The 21716-nt window shown below is 42.2% G+C and overlaps 1 protein-coding gene across 1 annotated transcript in view; it reads left to right on the forward strand.

The window, feature by feature from the left end:
- Positions 1-21716, forward strand: part of PHC2 (polyhomeotic homolog 2) — a 218668-nt gene that overhangs the window by 155329 nt on the left and 41623 nt on the right. Inside the window, exons 9-10 of the mRNA XM_053690193.1 lie at positions 9319-9695; positions 10661-10847. Coding sequence (XP_053546168.1) covers positions 9319-9695; positions 10661-10847 — 564 coding nt within the window. The remainder of the gene's footprint in view (positions 1-9318; positions 9696-10660; positions 10848-21716) is intronic.

The raw sequence follows: 21716 nt of genomic DNA on the forward strand, positions 1-21716 counted from the left end.
GTATATGTACACAATGTGATACAGTAATGAGATCTGATTATACCTACAGATATAAGATAAAGACACATGTATATGTACACAATGTGATACAGTAATGAGATATGATTATACCTACAGATATAAGATAAAGACACATGTATATGTACACAATGTGATACAGTAATGAGATCTGATTATACCTACAGATATAAGATACAGACACAGGTATATGTACACAATGTGATAAAGTAATGAGATCTGATTATACCTACAGATATAAGATAAAGACACATGTATATGTACACAATGTGATACAGTAATGAGATCTGATTATACCTACAGATATAAGATACAGACACAGGTATATGTACACAATGTGATAAAGTAATGAGATCTGATTATACCTACAGATATAAGATAAAGACACATGTATATGTACACAATGTGATACAGTAATGAGATCTGATTATACCTACAGATATAAGATAAAGAAGCATGTATATGTACACAATGTGATACAGTAATGAGATCTGATTATACCTACAGATATAAGATAAAGACACATGTATATGTACACAATGTGATACAGTAATGAGATCTGATTATACCTACAGATATAAGATAAAGACACATGTATATGTACACAATGTGATACAGTAATGAGATCTGATTATACCTACAGATATAAGATAAAGACACATGTATATGTATACAATGTGATACAGTAATGAGATCTAATTATACCTACAGATATAAGATAAAGACACATGTATATGTACACAATGTGATAAAGTAATGAGATCTGATTATACCTACAGATATAAGATAAAGACACATGTATATGTACACAATGTGATAAAGTAATGAGATCTGATTATACCTACAGATAGATATAAGATACAGACACATGTATACGTACACAATGTGATACAGTAATGAGATCTGAATATACCTACAGATATAAGATAAAGACACATGTATATGTACACAATGTGATACAGTAATGAGATCTAATTATACCTACAGATATAAGATAAAGACACATGTATATGTACACAATGTGATAAAGTAATGAGATCTGATTATACCTACAGATATAAGATAAAGACACATGTATATGTACACAATGTGATAAAGTAATGAGATCTGATTATACCTACAGATATAAGATACAGACACATGTATATGTACACAATGTGATAAAGTAAAGAGAACTGATTATACCTACAGATATACGATACAAACACATGTATATGTACACAATGTGATACAGTAATGAGATCTGATTATACCTACAGATATAAGATACAGACACATGTATATGTACACAATGTGATAAAGTAATGAGATCTAATTATACCTACAGATATAAGATAAAGACACATGTATATGTACACAGTGTGATAAAGTAATGAGATCTGATTATACCTACAGATATAAGATAAAGACACATGTATATGTACACAATGTGATACAGTAATGAGATCTGATTATACCTACAGATATAAGCTATAGACACATGTATATGTACACAATGTGATAAAGTAATGAGATCTGATTATACCTACATATATAAGATAAAGACACATGTATATGTACACAATGTGATACAGTAATGAGATCTGATTATACCTACAGATATAAGATAAAGACACATGTATATGTACACAATGTGATACAGTAATGAGATCTGATTATACCTACAGATATAAGATAAAGACACATGTATATGTACACAATGTGATACAGTAATGAGATCTGATTATACCTACAGATATAAGATACAGACACATGTATATGTACACAATGTGATACAGTAATGAGATCTGATTATACCTACAGATATAAGATACAGACACATGTATATGTACACAATGTGATACAGTAATGAGATCTGATTATACCTACAGATATAAGCTAAAGACACATGTATATGTACACAATGTGATAAAGTAATGAGATCTGATTATACCTACATATATAAGATAAAGACACATGTATATGTACACAATGTGATACAGTAATGAGATCTGATTATACCTACAGATATAAGATAAAGACACATGTATATGTACACAATGTGATACAGTAATGAGATCTGATTATACCTACAGATATAAGATAAAGACACATGTATATGTACACAATGTGATACAGTAATGAGATCTGATTATACCTACAGATATAAGATACAGACACATGTATATGTACACAATGTGATACAGTAATGAGATCTGATTATACCTACAGATATAAGATACAGACACATGTATATGTACACAATGTGATACAGTAATGAGATCTGATTATACCTACAGATATAAGATAAAGACACATGTATATGTACACAATGTGATACAGTAATGAGATCTGATTATACCTACAGATATAAGATAAAGACACATGTATATGTACACAATGTGATACAGTAATGATATCTGATTATACCTACAGATATAAGATAAGGACACATGTATAGGTACACAATGTGATACAGTAATGAGATCTGATTATACCTACAGATATAAGATAAAGACACATGTATATGTACACAATGTGATACAGTAATGAGATCTGATTATACCTACAGATATACGATAAAGAAGCATGTATATGTACACAATGTGATATAGTAATGAGATCTGATTATACCTACAGATATAAGATAAACACACATGTATATGTACACAATGTGATACAGTAATGAGATCTGATTATACCTACAGATATAAGATAAAGACACATGTATATGTACACAATATGATAAAGTAATGAGATCTGATTATACCTACAGATATAAGATACAGACACATGTATATGTACACAATGTGATACAGTAATGAGATCTGATTATACCTACAAGCTCAATCCATTTTTATTAGGTTGTGGCTTCAAAACACAAAATCAGCTAATTTATAGACACAAATAAGCCTTAAAAAAGCAAATCTATACATTTTATACTCTGCAGCTGGTAAAAAAAAGTTATTGGAAACACATTAAGGGAAAAACATTTTTACAGTATACTGTTCCTTTAAGGAAAACAGCCTCTAGTATCTATGCACTGTATAGAAAACACTAGTGACCCAGATGCTTTATAATGCCATATATACACTAGTGACTCCCTCAATAAAGCTTTCATAATTAAGATAAGATTTTTAACAACTTTCCAACTAACTTTGTTTGTTATATTTGCTTAATTCTCTTGGTATTATTTGTTGAAGGAGCAGCAATGCACTACTGGGAGCTAGCTGAACACATTTGGTGAGCCAATGACAAGAGGCATATTTGTGCAGCCAACAATCTGCAGCTAGCTCCCAGTAGTGTATTACTGCTCCTGAGCCTACCTATGTTTGCTTTTCAACAAAATATACAACGAGAACAAAGCAAATTAGATAATAGAAGTAAATTGGAAAGTTTTTTTAAATTGTATTCTGGATCTGAATTTTAAACAAAAAGTTTTTGGGTTTATGTCTATCCCTTTAAGGTCAGTTCCTACTGCAGTGAGAAATCTTTCTATAAGACAAATGTATTAATTTCCTATGTTGTCCTATTATTTTTCAACTAAAAGGGACATTCTCGTGCACAAATTGCGTGCTCTATTATGTTAGCTCATGCAAGTTTGCACTATTGATAACCCAACTCTGTTTAACCCCTGCAAAGGTATTAAACACATTGTTAAAGTCTCGCTGGAGAGCCGCAGAGCAGGAAAGAGACAGTAAGCCAATTGGCAGCATCAGTCACAAAGAGCAGTCTGCAGCTTCCGTACTTGTAGCCTCATGCAGAACTTTAACTATGTGTTTAACCTCTTTGCAGGGATAAACACATATATTTGTTGCCTCAATAATGCACAAATTGAATGCATGTCATTAGTGCACTAGAACGTCCCTATACACTGCTTTATAGACTAATAAAGGCCTTGGGCAGGTTCCCGTAGGGAATGTTCTTAGATCAGTGTGTGAAGCCCTATAACTCCCTGTATCTTATTCTTTTACAGAGTCCCCATAGGATGTGACTTGGGAGGGTCCTGTTACCTCTCACTGTTATGTAGTGGCTGCCATGGAAGCAGACAGCTCTTGTGCGTTATAAATAATTAAACCACACTCAAATCTCCCCTAGGCGCGGTAACCAGTCATCTGTCATTGTTAACCCTTTCATTGCCGGCTGCTTGTACATTTCTAAGACGTTCAATTGTTATTCGAGAACCAGCACCCCCTATAGAATTTATATTTGTTCTGTGTCTTTTAGGTTTATAAAATACAAATAATAACCAAACATTTAAAAAGCCTCTTGTCACCGTTGTCTTTTAGTAAGTTGAGATATAAAACTCCTGTTGCTGTTGAATCTCCCAGTGACATAAGTTCGCCCTCTAGGAATAATACAAAGCATCAGCCTCAGAGATATGTGAGAATTGCACCCTAGAGCCAGTCAATAATCCACTTATATTAGGTTGCTCTGTCATTTAAATAGTTAACACTGGAGGCTGCTGAGAGTACTGAAAAAAAAGAGCAATGTATTTTTGAGTCATTATTTTTCCCCAGGCTTTCACCTCCCTGCTCAGCCTCCCATGCCCTGACCACCCTCCCTCCTCCTATTCCCTCCCTGACTCTCATCTCCCCTCATTCCCCAATTTTCTTTCGCTCTGTGCCCCCCTCCCCGCTGCCCCCCCCCCTGCTCTGCCTCAGAGTAGTCACATTTATGTACCAGGGACTGGAACATTACCTTGTAGAAAACAACCCAATGTACAGGGTCTCCATGGGCCGGTGCTTCTGTACAAGCCTTGGCTGTATGTGCTGAGGGGTTGCAGAGGAATGAAAACATGGGGACAGAATCCATTCCCTTGGGCCTTACCAAAAACCGGAGTTTTATTTCTTTAGCTTACTTTAGTCCTTGCTTCATTCCCCAGACTTACTTACAACTTACCCTCTATCAGACGTGCGTTTGTTGTATTAAAGGACCAGTAAATACAGCAGATTGACATAATCAACAAATGCAAGATAACAAGACAATGCAATAGCACTTAGTCTGAACTTCAAATGAGTATTAGATTTTTTTTCTGACAATTTTTAAAGTTATGTTTATTTTCCCTCCTTCTGTATCATGTGACAGCCATCAGCCAATCACAAATGCATATAAGTATATTCTGTAAATTCGTGCACATGCTCAGTAGGAGCTGGTGACTCAAAAAGTGTAAATATAAAAAGACTGCACATTTTGTTAATGGAAGTAAATTGGAAAGTTTTTTTAAAATTGCTGCTGTATCTGAATCATGAAATTTTAATTTTGACTTGCGTGTCCCTTTAAAGTGCACAACCAAATGCCAATATGGCCGTTGTTACATCTGGCTCTTTACTTTGTGTGAAAGTGCAACACAGATCTGTGCAAATCCAGATCTTTGTTTCACAAGAAGAAATCCAGTTCCAAAAAGAGCAAAATGCCATGGGCGGTGGCCATATTTAGATTTCATTGTGCAGAGAATACAACAAACACATATCTAAGGGCCACAGAATAGTACGGCCTAAGGGGCCACAGCCAATTTTTTTATTTTTTTTCAACCGATTTTATTTAGTTTAAATCTAATTACAGTGTGGAAGGCGCAGCGTCCCTTGAACAGTATATAACAATCGGTAATGTTTTACAAAACATACAGTCAAAGAAAACAAAGAAAGAAAGCCTTTCGTTTACTTTTCTATGGTCTTTTATGGAGGCTTAAGAAAAAAAAAAGAAGAAAGAAAAGGATGAAATTATTGCTTAGTACTGACTTATTAAATGTATTGTTCTAAGTATAAGAGTTAGGTTGACGACTCACCCAATTTTGAAGAGCAAAACTAGCTAATGTGTGTCATGTATATATTTAGATACTATGTGACTGGTTTAAGTTACTTTATATTTATTTATGGTCATTAAACGGATCTATTTATGTGTGAGTATTTATTTCTTAAGGTATAGTTCCCAAATATTCATAATTTCTGTAAACATATCCATTTTAGCGTTTTTTATATAGTAGTATTCTTCTATTTCTAGAAACTCTAAAACTCTATCTGTCCACATTGTTATGGATGCGGCTTTCTTGCTTTTGCAGTTTTTAGCTAAGAGGTATTTGACGCTGTTGATCATTATCTATAATAATTTGAGGTAATAGTTTCGATTTTAGGAGGCTTATTTAAAAGCCAAATTAAAGGGTCTAGAGGGAATTGAATGTCTAATATGTTTTCTATTTGTCCTATGATAGTTCTCCAGAAGTTCTGGATAGTATTACACCACCACCACATATGGGCCATATTGCCATATCCATGTCTGTATCTCCAGCAAACATTTAGATCTGTTGTGGTATAGGTGTTGAAGTGAGATACCATCTGTGTAATATTTTGAAATTAATTTCTTGTATTGAGAGAGAGAGATTGAGGCTTTTGTGACATTGTGGAAAATTGATTCGCTAGTTTGTGGTAGTATTATTATACCTAGTTCATCTTCCCATTTTTCTAGAAAGGGGGGTATATGTCCGGGTGGGTTTAATGTCAATATTTTATAGATTGTTGAAAGGATATGTGTTAGTGGAGCGGGGTCGTATACAGAGATTTTCAAAGTTAGTTAGTGGTCTAACCATATCTCTTGAATGTTTATGTTGTGTAATAAAGTGAGGGACAGGAGTTGCAAAAGCAGTGGTATCCCTTATCGACCAATTCTGGTTGAGTTCGTAGTTTTTGCCAATTTATTTCTTTATGTGGCCAGTGTTAGGACTTAAAAAAAAAGTATGAGTATCATTCTGCACCAGTTTTGTAAATCTGAGTAGTATAGAGAGTTAAATTCATTAATTGTTATTTATTTTCTTTGTATCTCTTAAACTTTTCAATTAAAATGTAATTTCCTTCTTAGACATTAGCCTAAGTGTTATTATAATGTAATGCAGCCACTGGCCAATGCTGCTTTTAGTAACCAACCCTCTATATTAAAAAAAAGTGTGCACACCTGCTGTAGTGTTTCCATTAAAGGGACAGTCTACTCCAGAATTGTTATTGTTTAATAAGATAGCTAATCCCTTTATTACCCATTCCCCATTTTTTTGCATAACCAATACTGTTATATTAATATACATTTTACTTCTGTGATTACCTTGTATCTAAACCTCTGCAGACTGCCCTTTATCTCAGATCTTTTGACAGACTTGCATTTTAGCAAATCAGCTGACTCAGAAGTAACTGCATGGGAGTGAGCACAATGTTATCAATGTTATCTGTATGGCACATATGAAATGATGCTGTCTAGCTGTGAAAAACTGTCAAAATGCAGTGAAATAAGACGCGGCCTTCAAGGGCTTAAAAAATTTGCATATGAGCCTACCTAGGTTTATCTTTCAACAAAGGATACCAAAAGAAACAAAGCAAATTTAATACTAAAAGTAAATTGGAAAGTTGTTAAAAATGACATGCCCTATCTGAATCATGAAAGTTTAATTTTGATTAGCCTGCCCCTGTGTTGGTAAAACATTTAGGCCCAGATTACAAGTGGGGCGCTAATGATAGCACATGGCTTAATATCCATATCGCTGGACTGCACTAAAATGATTGTGCAAATTGATATAACAAGACCATGACAAAATAGATTTACCCGAGAAGGTTTAGTGTGACCGACATCACTTTACCACACCCTATACTTTCAATGGACATCACAACATCGCTAAATTTCGCTGATATTACAAGTTAAAAGTTATGGGTTACGCTCGAGCGAAAGCCAAAATAGCCATATAAAAAGGTTTTAAAAAAGGTTTAAAGATATGGTATTTGGGAAGGTGTTTGACTGGGAAGGACTCTAATGTGTATGTATATATGTCAAAATATATGTATATACACATATTAACAAATATACAGTATATATATAAATGTTTGAGCCCTTCCCAGTCAAATACCTTGAAATATTCAATATCATTTTTCAACAATTTTATTATTTTACAGAAATAATTGAAATTCTTGTGTTCTTCACTTATAATAAAATGTTCTTTTTATTATGAAATCAATATTTCTATATATATATATATCTGTATATACATTACATATCTAAATATATCTATATCTGCATATATAGATAGATATATAGATATATTTAACACTAATATATACAAATATATATAGAAATATCTATTTAAATATAAAATGTTCTAAGTGAAGAGCATAGGAATGTGAAGTGTTCCTAACGCACCTTCAGCTTTAGCGCGGTTGGTCTAGCGCACCTGTGTAGCAACAGATACTGCAGGATGCATTTCAGACTTTTTGTGCAGAATGTAGAAGCCATAACATTGCAGGAAAAAGCAGCACAAACAAAAGATTACATTGACTTTGCTGTTTTATCGTCATTGTGATTTTTATGGGGTTTATTGTCTGAGTTTATTGTTTAGTCCTGGTTTTCCTTAATACTCTCTGTTTTCTCTCCCTGACCTTGTTTTTATAGCCATGAGCTCCTCATGTTTTAAACATATCCCTAAAATCCCCTCCATGTACCCCCAGAGTTCTCTCCCTGCTCCCCTTTCCCCTACTGCCCTTTCCCATGATTCCTCAGACTTCCCCCTGTGCATCTTTACTCCCTGCGCCCTATAATTCTTCTGCTCATTCTGCCCTCCCCCAGGGTCTCCTCCACATTTTCCCCTTCTGTATTTTCTGTTCTTCCATTCTAGAAGATGTAGATGCATTTTTTACAATTATATCTGTTGTTTAATTATTAAAGATATAAGTGTAAAGATTTAGTTTCTATAAAGTAATCTAGTTTCTATAAAGTAATGGGAGCTGCCATGTTTGAACTAGTTTTCTATTTATTTCTCTCTTCTGCTGAGAACATTTAGGAACAGATATAAATCAGGCTATACAAAGAGCTTGTACAAACCTAGATAAACTTATGTTCAGCCTTGTTCTACCTCTCCTTTACATCTGTTCCTAGAGTGAGATAAAAAGAAAATGTAAGTTAAAACATGGCAGCAGTTTAAAGAAACTCAGTGGAATTTAGAGTTAAATTACAGGAAAAGGAGACTTATGAAAGTATATGGCAAAGTTTTTTTTAACTAAACATAATTAAATATTTTAGATTACAATCTCATATAGTTTGATATCCCTTTAAAGTAATATTTAAACATGCATCATACCCTAATCACTGCATTGTAAAATATCTGCATATTAAAAACACATTTTAAAAGAAATTAAAACTCAGTTTGTTATCATTATTTTTCAGCTGGGTGTAATTAAGTTCATATATATATTTGTGTGTCCCTTTAACTGTTGATATAAACCATGCCTTTAATGTCGCTGTATGGTAACCTGATTATGTGATTACTGTTTGTGTCTAACTGACCCACAGCGTATCCTCATCAACCTGTGCAGCAGCAGAAGCAGATTCAGCACCAGTTTGTTATACAGCAGCAGCAGATCCAGCCACGTCCCGTCCTCCCTCTCACCCAGATCAGCTCTCCCCTGCAGCCCCTCACCCACCAGCCACAGCTGTCCCAGTGTCTCACCGCCCCACCCATCACTTCTCAGGCTCAGCTGGAGCCCCCCTCTACATGCACTGAATCCAACAGGCAGAGGCCCAGCCCGGTGTTACAGATCTCCACTGCCCAGCCAAGCCCAACAGTACCTGAAAAACTCATCCAGGAAGGGCAGGAAGTGGCTGCACAGCGCAGGCTGCTCCCACAAAGCTCTACTGTCATCCTGCAAATCCAGGCACCCCCAGCGGCGGTGAGTACTGTATAGTGACCTGGTTTCCCCGAGAGATTACTATTTGTTGTTGATAGAGAGTATAAAAGAGAACAATGCAGGATGGCAACCTGGTGTTAGAGGTACTAAAGAATGTGACAGTCATTTAACTGCGGAGTGTGACATTAATCTGGAGATCAACCTTGGCTTTGAAAGGTGACAGTGACATCTATGGCTCAGTACGTATTAAGGAATGTTATAGTGACTGAGGAGTGTGACATTGAATGGCATCTGGGGCTCAGCACTGACTGGGCAGTGTGACAGTGAGTGACATCTGGGATCAGCACTGACTGGGGAGTGTGACAGTGAGTGACATCTGGGATCAGCACTGACTGGGGAGTGTGACAGTGAGTGACATCTGGAGCACAACACTTACTGGGGAGTGTGACAGTGTCGTCTGTGGCTCAGCACTGACTGGCCAGTGTGACAGTGAGTGACATCTGGAGCACAATACTTACTGGGGAGTGTGACAGTGACATCTGTGGCTCAGCACTGACTGGCTAGTGTGACAGTGAGTGACATCAGCAGTAATTGGGGCATGTGACATTGATATCAGTATTATCTGGAGTGCAGTAGTAATTGCGGTACAACATCATATGGAGAGTGCCAGAGTCTGGTGTCTGATATTTAGCTGAGAAATACAAAAGTGAGATGGTAAACCTGGGGTTTAAACCATTGCTGGGAAGCGTGACTGTCAACTGGGGTTGAGAAGTCACCTTAGGAGTGTGGCAGTGTCAAAGGAGTCGTGCAGCAGTGACAATAACCTTGTCATTAAGGTAATATCATGGAGTTATGAAAATAGTAAGTGCAGTGAAATATAATTTGCAGACTCAGTCAACCTGCAGGGCACTATACGTGATCCCTGCGCATTTTCATGTAGGTATCACAAGAACAAAGATTTATCACAGCCTGATTCTCTATTTTATCTGTTTTTCCTCTACCTGCAGACACCTCCTCTCCAGGAAACCGCTCGTAAACTGGTTCCTCCTCCTGCGCCGAGGAATCTCGTGAACAGCCCCACACTCATACAGATGCATCCGCAGCCTGCCCCACTATCCCAGGGTACTCTGTCACTCACGCCATCTGCTGTCTCCCTCACAGTGGCACCGAGACTCAATCTAACCCAATCTGACGGTGAGCTCATTTCTACTAGCAAATGTCATTAGCTGCAAATCATAAAACACATAGGAGCTCAGGTACAGCCATGCATTATGTGGGTTAAATCTGATTTCCCACATTTTGTGTCTGACAACGGCAGTTACTGATCAAGCATCTTTTTTTCCCAATCTCCAAACAGGCTGTAGTATATTGTATGCTTAAAGGGACACTGAACCCAATTTTTTCTTTCATGATTCAGATTATGGGGCCCATTTATCAAGCTCTGAACGGAGCTTGTGGGCCCGTGTTTCTGGCGAGTCTTCAGACTCGCCAGAAACACCAGTTATGAAGCAGCGGTCTAAAGACCACTGCTCCATAACCCTGTCCGTCTGCTCTGATGAGGCGGACAGGAATCGCCGGAAATCAACCCGATCGAGTAGGTTGACACCTCCCTGCTGGCGGCCGATTGGCCGCGAGTCTGCAGGGGGTGGCGTTGCACCAGCAGCTCCTGTGAGCTGCTGGTGCAATGTTAAATGCGGAGAGCGTATTGCTCTCCGCATTCAGCGAGGTCTTGCGGATCTGATCCTCACTGTTGGATCAGGTCCGCAAGATCTTTAATAAATAGGCCCCAAAGCATGAAATTGTAAGCAAGTTTCTAGGCCCCAAAGCATGAAATTGTAAGCAAGTTTCTAATTTACTCCTATTATCAAATTTTCTTTGTACTCTTGCTATCTTTATTTTAAAAGCAGGAATGTAAATCTTAGCAGCCAGCCCATTTTAGGTTCAGCACCATGGATAGAGCTTGCTTATTGGAGGCTTACATTTACGCACCAATAAGCAATCATAACCCAGGTTCTCAACCAAAAATGGGCCGGCTCCTATGAATCACATTCCTGCTTTTTAAATAAAGATAGCAAGCGAACAAAGAAAATTTGATAATAGGAGTAAATTAGAAAGTTGCTTAAAAATGCTGCTCTGTCTGAATCACGAAAGAAAAAAATGTGGGGTTAGTGTGCCTTTAAGTATAGCATTGTTTATCTGACCCTGCAACATGTTACAAAGCAATTGTTTAGATCAGCACATGAGTTCAATATTTCTGGGCTCTGATTGGCCACATCAAGGGGCACATACTATATCACAGTTGCATTTATTGCTATTAGGTTTGTCTCGTTTCTTTAAAGGGACAGTATACACTCATTTTCATATAACTGCATGTAACAGACACTACTATAAAGAATAAGATGCACAGATACTGATATAAAAATCCAGTATAAAACTGTTTAAAAACTTACTTAGAAGCTGTCAGTTTGGCTCTGTTGAAAAGGCAGCTGGAAAGCCCACTGCAAGTGGCAAATAAGACACTTTCCCCCCTCCCCCTTCTTTTGCATATGAAAAGACCCTTTACACAAACAGGAGCAAGCTGGAGAAGGTAGCTGACAGTATTCACATAAAACTTTGGGGCTTGGTTAGGAGTCTGAAAATCAGAGCAATGTTATATAAAAATAAGCAAAACTATACATTTATTTAAAAAAAAAAAACTTTATGGGCTATATAAATAGATCATCTACAAAACATTTATGCAAAGAAAAAATGAGTGTATAATGTCCCTTTAAGTCATTCGTGGCAAACTTTGGCTCAAAGCAAACGACAAAAAGGCTGTACCCATAGCATATAACAATCCCTTTATTGATAACGCATGGGGATCAAACTATAATACAACGTTTCGGGGGCGTTCCCCTTAATCATGTGATACCGTTACTCATTCACTACCATAGTTTATAGCATAAACACAGTTATATACAAGCAACAATGCAATAATAAAATGCTCTAACATACCAGCATTTTGTTTTTGCACCATTTTGTCCCTTTAAATTATGTTAATAAAGTTATCCTACTCCACCAATAGTTGGCGCACACAGCAGGAAGTTTAAGCATGAACAGGACTCTCTGATCCTCAGATGGGAGGTACCTGCAGAGTTAATAACGTAAGTGTGAGCAGAGGGTATAAAGCAATGTGCCTGGGCACAAATATTAACCCCTCTGATGCTTCATAAAATCACATAGAAATTGGAACAGCTCAATGGAACGAAAATGCACCAGATTTTCAGTTCTGGGGTTTTTATATCTTGTGATGCGCTAAAGAATTCAGGTCACTTGTGGATCCATATTTCTTTCGCTGGTTTTGTGTCTGATCAGGTCATTATTAGTTCTGGCAAATGAGCAATGCCTGTTGTAAATAGATTGATTTAATTAGTCATTGAGTGCTGGCACAGGTATAACCACCTTAAAGGGACCATAAGTCCATTCCCCCATGCAATCTTTATTATGCAGAGTTAAAACACTTTGCAGTGTATTATTTATTTTGTCTCCATGTCCTGTAATTTATCTCTGAAAATTTGTTTTTTCCCCTATTTCCATGAGAGATTGAAGTGCATGTATCAGACTTCAGAAGCATTTCCCTGCTGCATGGTGAAATAAAACAAAAAGCACAGACCGTGTGAACAATGATGTTAACTATGAACTAAACTTTATTTAAATCTTTATAAATTAAGCTTGCTACATGATACACAGTGATTGTTTAATCAATGCAAGAGCTCAGTTATGCCTATCACTTTCTGGCCTTGTATCCCAGCTTCATTCAAGGTCATAATGTCATATCTTTTCCCCATTGCTAGTGCCAGAGGTCTACTGTTTAGAGAGACCGCTTGAAAAGTGAAGGGTACATTGAATTAGAAGATTATTATGCCTTAAGCGTTTAGTTTCCGTTTAACAGGACATTAAACACCTTAACCCCTTAGTGACCAGAGCACTTTTCCATTTTCTGTCCGTTTGGGACCAAGGCTATTTTTACATTTCTGCGGTGTTTGTGTTTAGCTGAAATTTTCCTCTTACTCATTTACTGTACCCACACATATTATATACCGTTTTTCTCGCCATTAAATGGACTTTCTAAAAATACCATTATTTTCATCATATCTTATCATTTACTATAAAAAAAATTATAAAATATGAGGAAAAATGGAAAAAAAACACACTTTTTCTAACTTTGAACCCCAAAATCTGTTACATATCTACAACCACCAAAAAACACCCATGCTAAATTGTTTCTAAATTTTGTCCTGAGTTTAGAAATACCCAATGTTTACATCTTCTTTGCTTTTTTTGTAACTTATAGGGCCATAAATACAAGTAGCACTTTGCTATTTTCAAACCATTTTTTTTCAAAATTAACGCTAGTTACATTAGAACACTAATATCTTTCAGGAATCCCTGAATATCCATTGACATGTATATATTTTTTTTTAGAAGACATCCCAAATTATTGATCTAGGCCCATTTTGGTATATTTCATGCCACCATTTCACCGCCAAATGCGATCAAATACAAAAAATTGTTCACTTTTTCACAAATTTTTTCACAAACTTTCAGTTTCTCACTGAAATTATTTACATACTGCTTGTGCAATTATGGCATAAATGGTTGTAAATTCTTCTCTGGGATCCCCTTTGTTCAGAAATAGCAGACATATATGGCTTTGGCATTGCTTTTTGGTAATTAGAAGGCCGCTAAATGCCACTGCGCACCACACGTGTATTATGCCCAGCAGTGAAGGGGTTAATTAGGGAGCATGTAAGGAGCTTTTTGGGGTAATTTTAGCTTTAGTGTAGTGTAGTAGACAACCCCAAGTATTGATCTAGGCCCATTTTGGTATATTTCATGCCACCATTTCACCGCCAAATGCGATCAAATTAAAAAAACGTAAAATTTTTCATAATTTTAGGTTTCTCACTGAAATAATTTACAAACAGCTTGTGCAATTATGGCACAAATGGTTGTAAATGCTTCTCTGGGATCCCCTTTGTTCAGAAATAGCAGACATATATGACTTTGGAGTTGCTTTTTGGTAATTAGAATGCTGCTAAATGGCGCTGCGCATCACACGTGTATTATGGCTAGCAGTGAAGGGGTCAATTAGGTAGCTTGTAGGGAGCTTGCAGGGTTAATTTTAGCTTTAGTGTAAAGATCAGCCTCCCACCTGAAACATCAGACCCCCTGATCCCTCCCAAACATCTCTCTTCCCTCCCCTACCCCACAAATGTCCCCGCCATCTTAAGTACTGGCAGAAACTCTGCCAGTACTAAAATAAAAGGTATATTTGGGCTTTTTTGTGCATTTTTTGTTAGCATATTTACATATGCTTCTGTGTAGGGATCCCCCTTAGCCCCCAACCTCACTGATCCCCCACTAAACAGCTCTCTAACCCTCCCCCTCTGACTTAATGTGCGCCATCTTGGGTACTGGCAGCTGTCTGCCAGTACCCAGTTTAGTGAAAAAAAGCTTTTTTTTAAATAAAATATGTCCCTTTTTTGTAGTGTAGCTTTCCCCCCCCCCCAAGACCAACCCCCACCCCTTCCAGATCCCTTAGATGGTTTTTAAAATAAAGTTTATTAAATTTTTTTTTTACTTTTACTTTTTAACTTTTCTGTAGTGTAGCGGTTCCCACCCGCTCCCGCCCCGTGCACGCGCCCGCCCGCCACCCCCCGTGCACGCGCGCGCGCCCGTGCGCGCCCCCGACGGTCCCAATCCCGATCCCGCCCCCCGTGACGTCACGCGCAACACCGATGGCCGCCCACCCGCCTCCCAATTCGGCTCCCACCCACCAACGATACCGGCCATCGATGTCCGGTGCAGAGAGGGCCACAGAGTGGCTCTCTCTGCATCGGATGGCCATGTATGGTTATTGCAGGATGCCTCCATATCGAGGCATCACTGCAATAACCGGAAAGCAGCTGGAAGCGAGCAGGATCGCTTCCAGCTGCTTTCCACACCGAGGACGTGCAGGGTACGTCCTCAGGCATTAACTGCCTTTTTTTTGAGGACGTACCCTGCACGTCCTCGGTCATTAAGGGGTTAAAGGGACACTGAACCCAATTTTTTTTCTTTCGTGATTCGGATAGAGCATGCAATTTTAAGCAACTTTCTAATTTACTCCTATCAAATTTTCTTCATTCTCTTGGTATCTTTATTTGAACAGCAAGAATGTAAGTTTAGATGCCGGTCCATTTTTGGTGAACAACCTGGGTTGTTCTTGCTAATTGGTGGATAAATTCACCCACCAATAAACAAGTTCTGTCCAGGGTCTGAACCAAAAATTAGTGTAGATGCCTTCTTTTTCAAATAAAGATAGCAAGAGAATGAAGAAAAATTGAAAATAGGAGTAAATTAGAAAGTTGCTTAAAATTGCATGCTCTATCTGAATCGCGAAAGAAAAAAAATTGGGTTCAGTGTCCCTTTAACATTGGAATGTCAAAATGTTTCATCAGATTTATGTAGAAATCAACTTTGTTGTACACTTTCATTATTTAATTTGTTGCATTTTTTTTCCTGCAACTTAATTCAGAAAATTGTGATCTTTCAGTTGCTGATGGAAATGCATTTAAAGGGATATTCCAGCCAAAATTTTAATCCACATGGATGCATGTGGATATACATGTATTAGCAACAATGATTCTAATAAAAGTTGTAGTGGTTTCAAAAGTGTATTTAAGTATGCGCCGTGCACCAGCATTTTAAGCACAGCACGTGCTCAGACAGCCTAAGGTCCTTGTAGCATCTGGTAAAAGCTCAATTTGTTGATTGCTGACATGATACATACCCCGCTGGGGCTGTGAGCAGCTGCAGTATTTAAAATACTGGTGCACTGAGAATATCTAGCTATGCTTCACGTGCACGTGCAGATAAAAATATTAACACTAAAATAGTGATGACTTTTACCAGAAGCATTGTTGCCAATTTTTGTATATTACAAATATGTTTCTATTCAAAGATGTCATTCATCTATGTGCATTTAAAAGTTGACCGGAATGTCCCTTTAACACTATAATATCCCACAGTCATTGGTTACAGACACTAGTGGCTCATTTATAACAACCCCTGATTGGCCTCAGCAGAAAAAGAAATCTAGGTTGCTTCATGGTCACTAAAAGTTTACACTTAAACTAATGTAACTTAATAAAAATACATCTGTATATTATTCACAGGTTACGCTGAATACATCTCTTGTTTAGTGTTTAAATGACAGGAAAAGGAAGGGATAGCGCAAACTGTTTATGTTCAGGTTGTTCACTGGCTCACTGCTCTATTGGTGGACGCTTCCCAGGCATGAATGTGAAACTTTTTTCTCTGCATAGAAATGTTTCTAAATGATCTCTTTTAGAGGAAACTATGAAAAATTAATTTGTGTCTGTTTAAGCGGCTAAAAAGTGGAAGTATCACCTGAGTTTCCACTATGGATCTTACATTTCAAATTTTATATTTTATGCAATAAACTCAAAGGAGTGAAAATATATAAATCTTCAATCCTACATCACATTGACATCTGATGCAATGCTGATCAACCAGCCTTTATGTAGTCTGTAGCCTTGGTCAGGGCCAGATTGGGACCAAAAATAGATGTTGCTTGAATATCGGGCAGCCGGCAGTTAGAATAAATGCCAGGCTTGCCTGGTACATTCCTACATCAGAGAAGATCTCTGACCCTGCAGCACCTTTGTCAGCCGCATACCCACATGAGAGCAGAACCCTGACCCTGCAGCCCCTCTGTCAGCTGCATACCCACATGAGAGCAGACCCCTGATACTGCAGCCCCTCTGTCAGCTGCATACCCACATGAGAGCAGACCCCTGACCCTGCAGCCCCTCTGTCAGCCGCATACCCACATGAGAGCAGGCCCCTGACCCTGCAGCCCCTCTGTCAGCTGCATAGCCACATGAGAGCAGACCCCTGACCCTGCAGCCCCTCTGTCAGCCGCATACTCACATGAGAGCGGACCCCTGACCCTGCAGCCCCTCTGTCAGCCGCATACCCACATGAGAGCGGACCCCTGACCCTGCAGCCCCTCTGTCAGCCGCATACCCACATGAGAGCAGACCCCCTGACCCTGCAGCCCCTCTGTCAGCCGCATACCCACATGAGAGCATTCCCTCTGTCAGCCACATGAGAGTAGACCCCTGACCCTGCAGCCCCTCTGTCAGCCACATGAGAGCAGACACCTGACCCTGCAGCCCCTCTGTCAACCACATACCCACATGAGAGCAGACTCCTGACCCTGCAGCCCCTCTGTCACCCACATGAGAGCTGACCCTGCAGCCCCTCTGTCAGCCACATACCCACATGAGAGCAGAACCCTGACCCTGCAGCCCCTCTGTCAGCCACATACCCACATGAGAGCAGAACCCTGACCCTGCAGACCCTCTATCAGCCACATACCCAGAGAGCGGACCCCTGACCCTGCAGCCCCTCTGTCAGCCGCATACCCACATGAGAGCAGACTCCTGACCTTGCAGCCCCTCTGTCAGCCGCATACCCACATGAGAACAGACCCCTGACCCTGCAGCCTCTCTGTCAGCCACATGAGAGCAGACCCCTGACCCTGCAGCCCCTCTGTCAGCCGCATACCCACATGAGAGCAGACCCCTGACCCTGCAGCCCCTCTGTCAGCCGCATACCCACATGAGAGCAGACTCCTGACCTTGCAGCCCCTCTGTCAGCCGCATACCCACATGAGAACAGACCCCTGACCCTGCAGCCTCTCTGTCAGCCACATGAGAGCAGACCCCTGACCCTGCAGCCCCTCTGTCAGCCGCATACCCACATGAGAGCAGACCCCTGACCCTGCAGCCCCTCTGTCAGCCTCATACCCACATGAGAGCAGACCCCTGACCCTGCAGCCTCTCTGTCAGCCACATGAGAGCAGACCCCTGACCTTGCAGCCCCTCTGTCAGCCGCATACCCACATGAGAGCAGACCCCTGACCCTGCAGCCCCTCTGTCAACCACATGAGAGCAGACCCCTGACCCTGCAGCCCCTCTGTCAGCCACATACCCACATGAGAGCAGACCCCTGACCCTGCAGCCCCTCTGTCAGCCACATGAGAGCAGACCCCTGACTCTGCAGCCCCTCTGTCAACCACATGAGAGCAGACCCCTGACTCTGCAGCCCCTCTGTCAGCCACATGAGAGCAGACCCCTGACTCTGCAGCCCCTCTGTCAGCCACATGAGAGCAGACCCCTGACTCTGCAGCCCCTCTGTCAGCCACATGAGAGCAGACCCCTGACCCTGCAGCCCCTCTGTCAACCACATGAGAGCAGACCCCGGACCCTGCAGCCCCTCTGTCAACCACATGAGAGCAGACCCCTGACCCTGCAGCCCCTCTGTCAACCACATGAGAGCAGATCCCTGACCCTGCAGCCCCTCTGTCAGCCACATACCCACATGAGAGCAGACCCCTGACCCTGCAGCCCCTCTGTCAGCCACATACCCACATGAGAGCAGACCCCTGACCCTGCAGCCCCTCTGTCAGCCACATGAGAGCAGACCCCTGACCCTGCAGCCCCTCTGTCAGCCACATACCCACATGTGAGCAGACCCCTGACTCTGCAGCCCCTCTGTCAGCCATGTGAGAGCAAACCCCCTGACCCTGCAGCCCCTCTGTCAGCCACATGAGAGCAGACCCCTGACCCTGCAGCCCCTCTGTCAGCCAGATACCCACATGAGAGCAGACCCCTGACCCTGCAGCCCCTCTGTCAGCCACATGAGAGCAGACCCCTGACCCTGCAGCCCCTCTGTCAGCCACATACCCACATGTGAGCAGACCCCTGACTCTGCAGCCCCTCTGTCAGCCATGTGAGAGCAAACCCCTGACCCTGCAGCCCCTCTGTCAGCCACATGAGAGCAGGCTCCTGACCCTGTAGCCCCTCTGTCAGCCACATACCCACATGAGAGCAGACTCCTTACCCTGCAGCCCCTCTGTTAGCTGCATACCCATATGAGAGCAGACCCCTGACCCTGCAGCCCCTCTGTCAGCCGCAGACCCCTGACCCTGCAGCCCCTCTGTCAGCCGCATACCCACATGAGAGCAGACCCCTGACCCTGCAGCCCCTCTGTCAGCCACATACCCACATGAGAGCAGACCCCTGACCCTGCAGCCCCTCTGTCAGCCGCTGACCCTGCAGCCCTTCTGTCAGCCGCATACCCACCTTAGAGCAGAGCCCTGACCCTGCATTCCTTCTGTCAGCCCATAACCACATAAGATCGGACCCCTGCCACTGCAGCCTCTCTGTCGGCCACATACCCACATGAGAACAGACCCCTGACCCTGCAGCCTCTCTGTCAGCCACATGAGAGCAGACCCCTGACCCTGCAGCCCCTCTGTCAGCCGCATACCCACATGAGAGCAGACCCCTGACCCTGCAGCCCCTCTGTCAGCCGCATACCCACATGAGAGCAGACTCCTGACCTTGCAGCCCCTCTGTCAGCCGCATACCCACATGAGAACAGACCCCTGACCCTGCAGCCTCTCTGTCAGCCACATGAGAGCAGACCCCTGACCCTGCAGCCCCTCTGTCAGCCTCATACCCACATGAGAGCAGACCCCTGACCCTGCAGCCTCTCTGTCAGCCACATGAGAGCAGACCCCTGACCTTGCAGCCCCTCTGTCAGCCGCATACCCACATGAGAGCAGACCCCTGACCCTGCAGCCCCTCTGTCAACCACATGAGAGCAGACCCCTGACCCTGCAGCCCCTCTGTCAGCCACATACCCACATGAGAGCAGACCCCTGACCCTGCAGCCCCTCTGTCAGCCACATGAGAGCAGACCCCTGACTCTGCAGCCCCTCTGTCAACCACATGAGAGCAGACCCCTGACTCTGCAGCCCCTCTGTCAGCCACATGAGAGCAGACCCCTGACTCTGCAGCCCCTCTGTCAGCCACATGAGAGCAGACCCCTGACTCTGCAGCCCCTCTGTCAGCCACATGAGAGCAGACCCCTGACCCTGCAGCCCCTCTGTCAACCACATGAGAGCAGACCCCTGACCCTGCAGCCCCTCTGTCAACCACATGAGAGCAGACCCCGGACCCTGCAGCCCCTCTGTCAACCACATGAGAGCAGACCCCTGACCCTGCAGCCCCTCTGTCAACCACATGAGAGCAGACCCCTGACCCTGCAGCCCCTCTGTCAACCACATGAGAGCAGATCCCTGACCCTGCAGCCCCTCTGTCAACCACATGAGAGCAGACCCCGGACCCTGCAGCCCCTCTGGCAGCCACATGAGAGCAGACCACTGACCCTGAAGCCCCTCTGGCAGCCACATACCCACATGAGAGCAGACCCCTGACCCTGCAGCCTCTCTGTCAACCACATGAGAGCAGACCCCTGACCCTGCAGCCCCTCTGTCAGCCACATACCCACATGTGAGCAGACCCCTGACTCTGCAGCCCCTCTGTCAGCCATGTGAGAGCAAACCCCTGACCCTGCAGCCCCTCTGTCAGCCACATGAGAGCAGGCTCCTGACCCTGTAGCCCCTCTGTCAGCCACATACCCACATGAGAGCAGACTCCTTACCCTGCAGCCCCTCTGTTAGCTGCATACCCATATGAGAGCAGACCCCTGACCCTGCAGCCCCTCTGTCAGCCGCAGACCCCTGACCCCTGCAGCCCCCTCTGTCAGCCGCATACCCACATGAGAGCAGACTCCTGACCTTGCAGCCCCTCTGTCAGCCGCATACCCACATGAGAACAGACCCCTGACCCTGCAGCCTCTCTGTCAGCCACATGAGAGAAGACCCCTGACCCTGCAGCCCCTCTGTCAGCCTCATACCCACATGAGAGCAGACCCCTGACCCTGCAGCCTCTCTGTCAGCCACATGAGAGCAGACCACTGACCTTGCAGCCCCTCTGTCAGCCGCATACCCACATGAGAGCAGACCCCTGACCCTGCAGCCCCTCTGTCAACCACATGAGAGCAGACCCCTGACCCTGCAGCCCCTCTGTCAGCCACATACCCACATGAGAGCAGACCCCTGACCCTGCAGCCCCTCTGTCAGCCACATGAGAGCAGACCCCT

This window comes from Bombina bombina, chromosome 8 (assembly GCF_027579735.1).
Source record: "Bombina bombina isolate aBomBom1 chromosome 8, aBomBom1.pri, whole genome shotgun sequence".
NCBI lineage: Eukaryota > Metazoa > Chordata > Amphibia > Anura > Bombinatoridae > Bombina > Bombina bombina.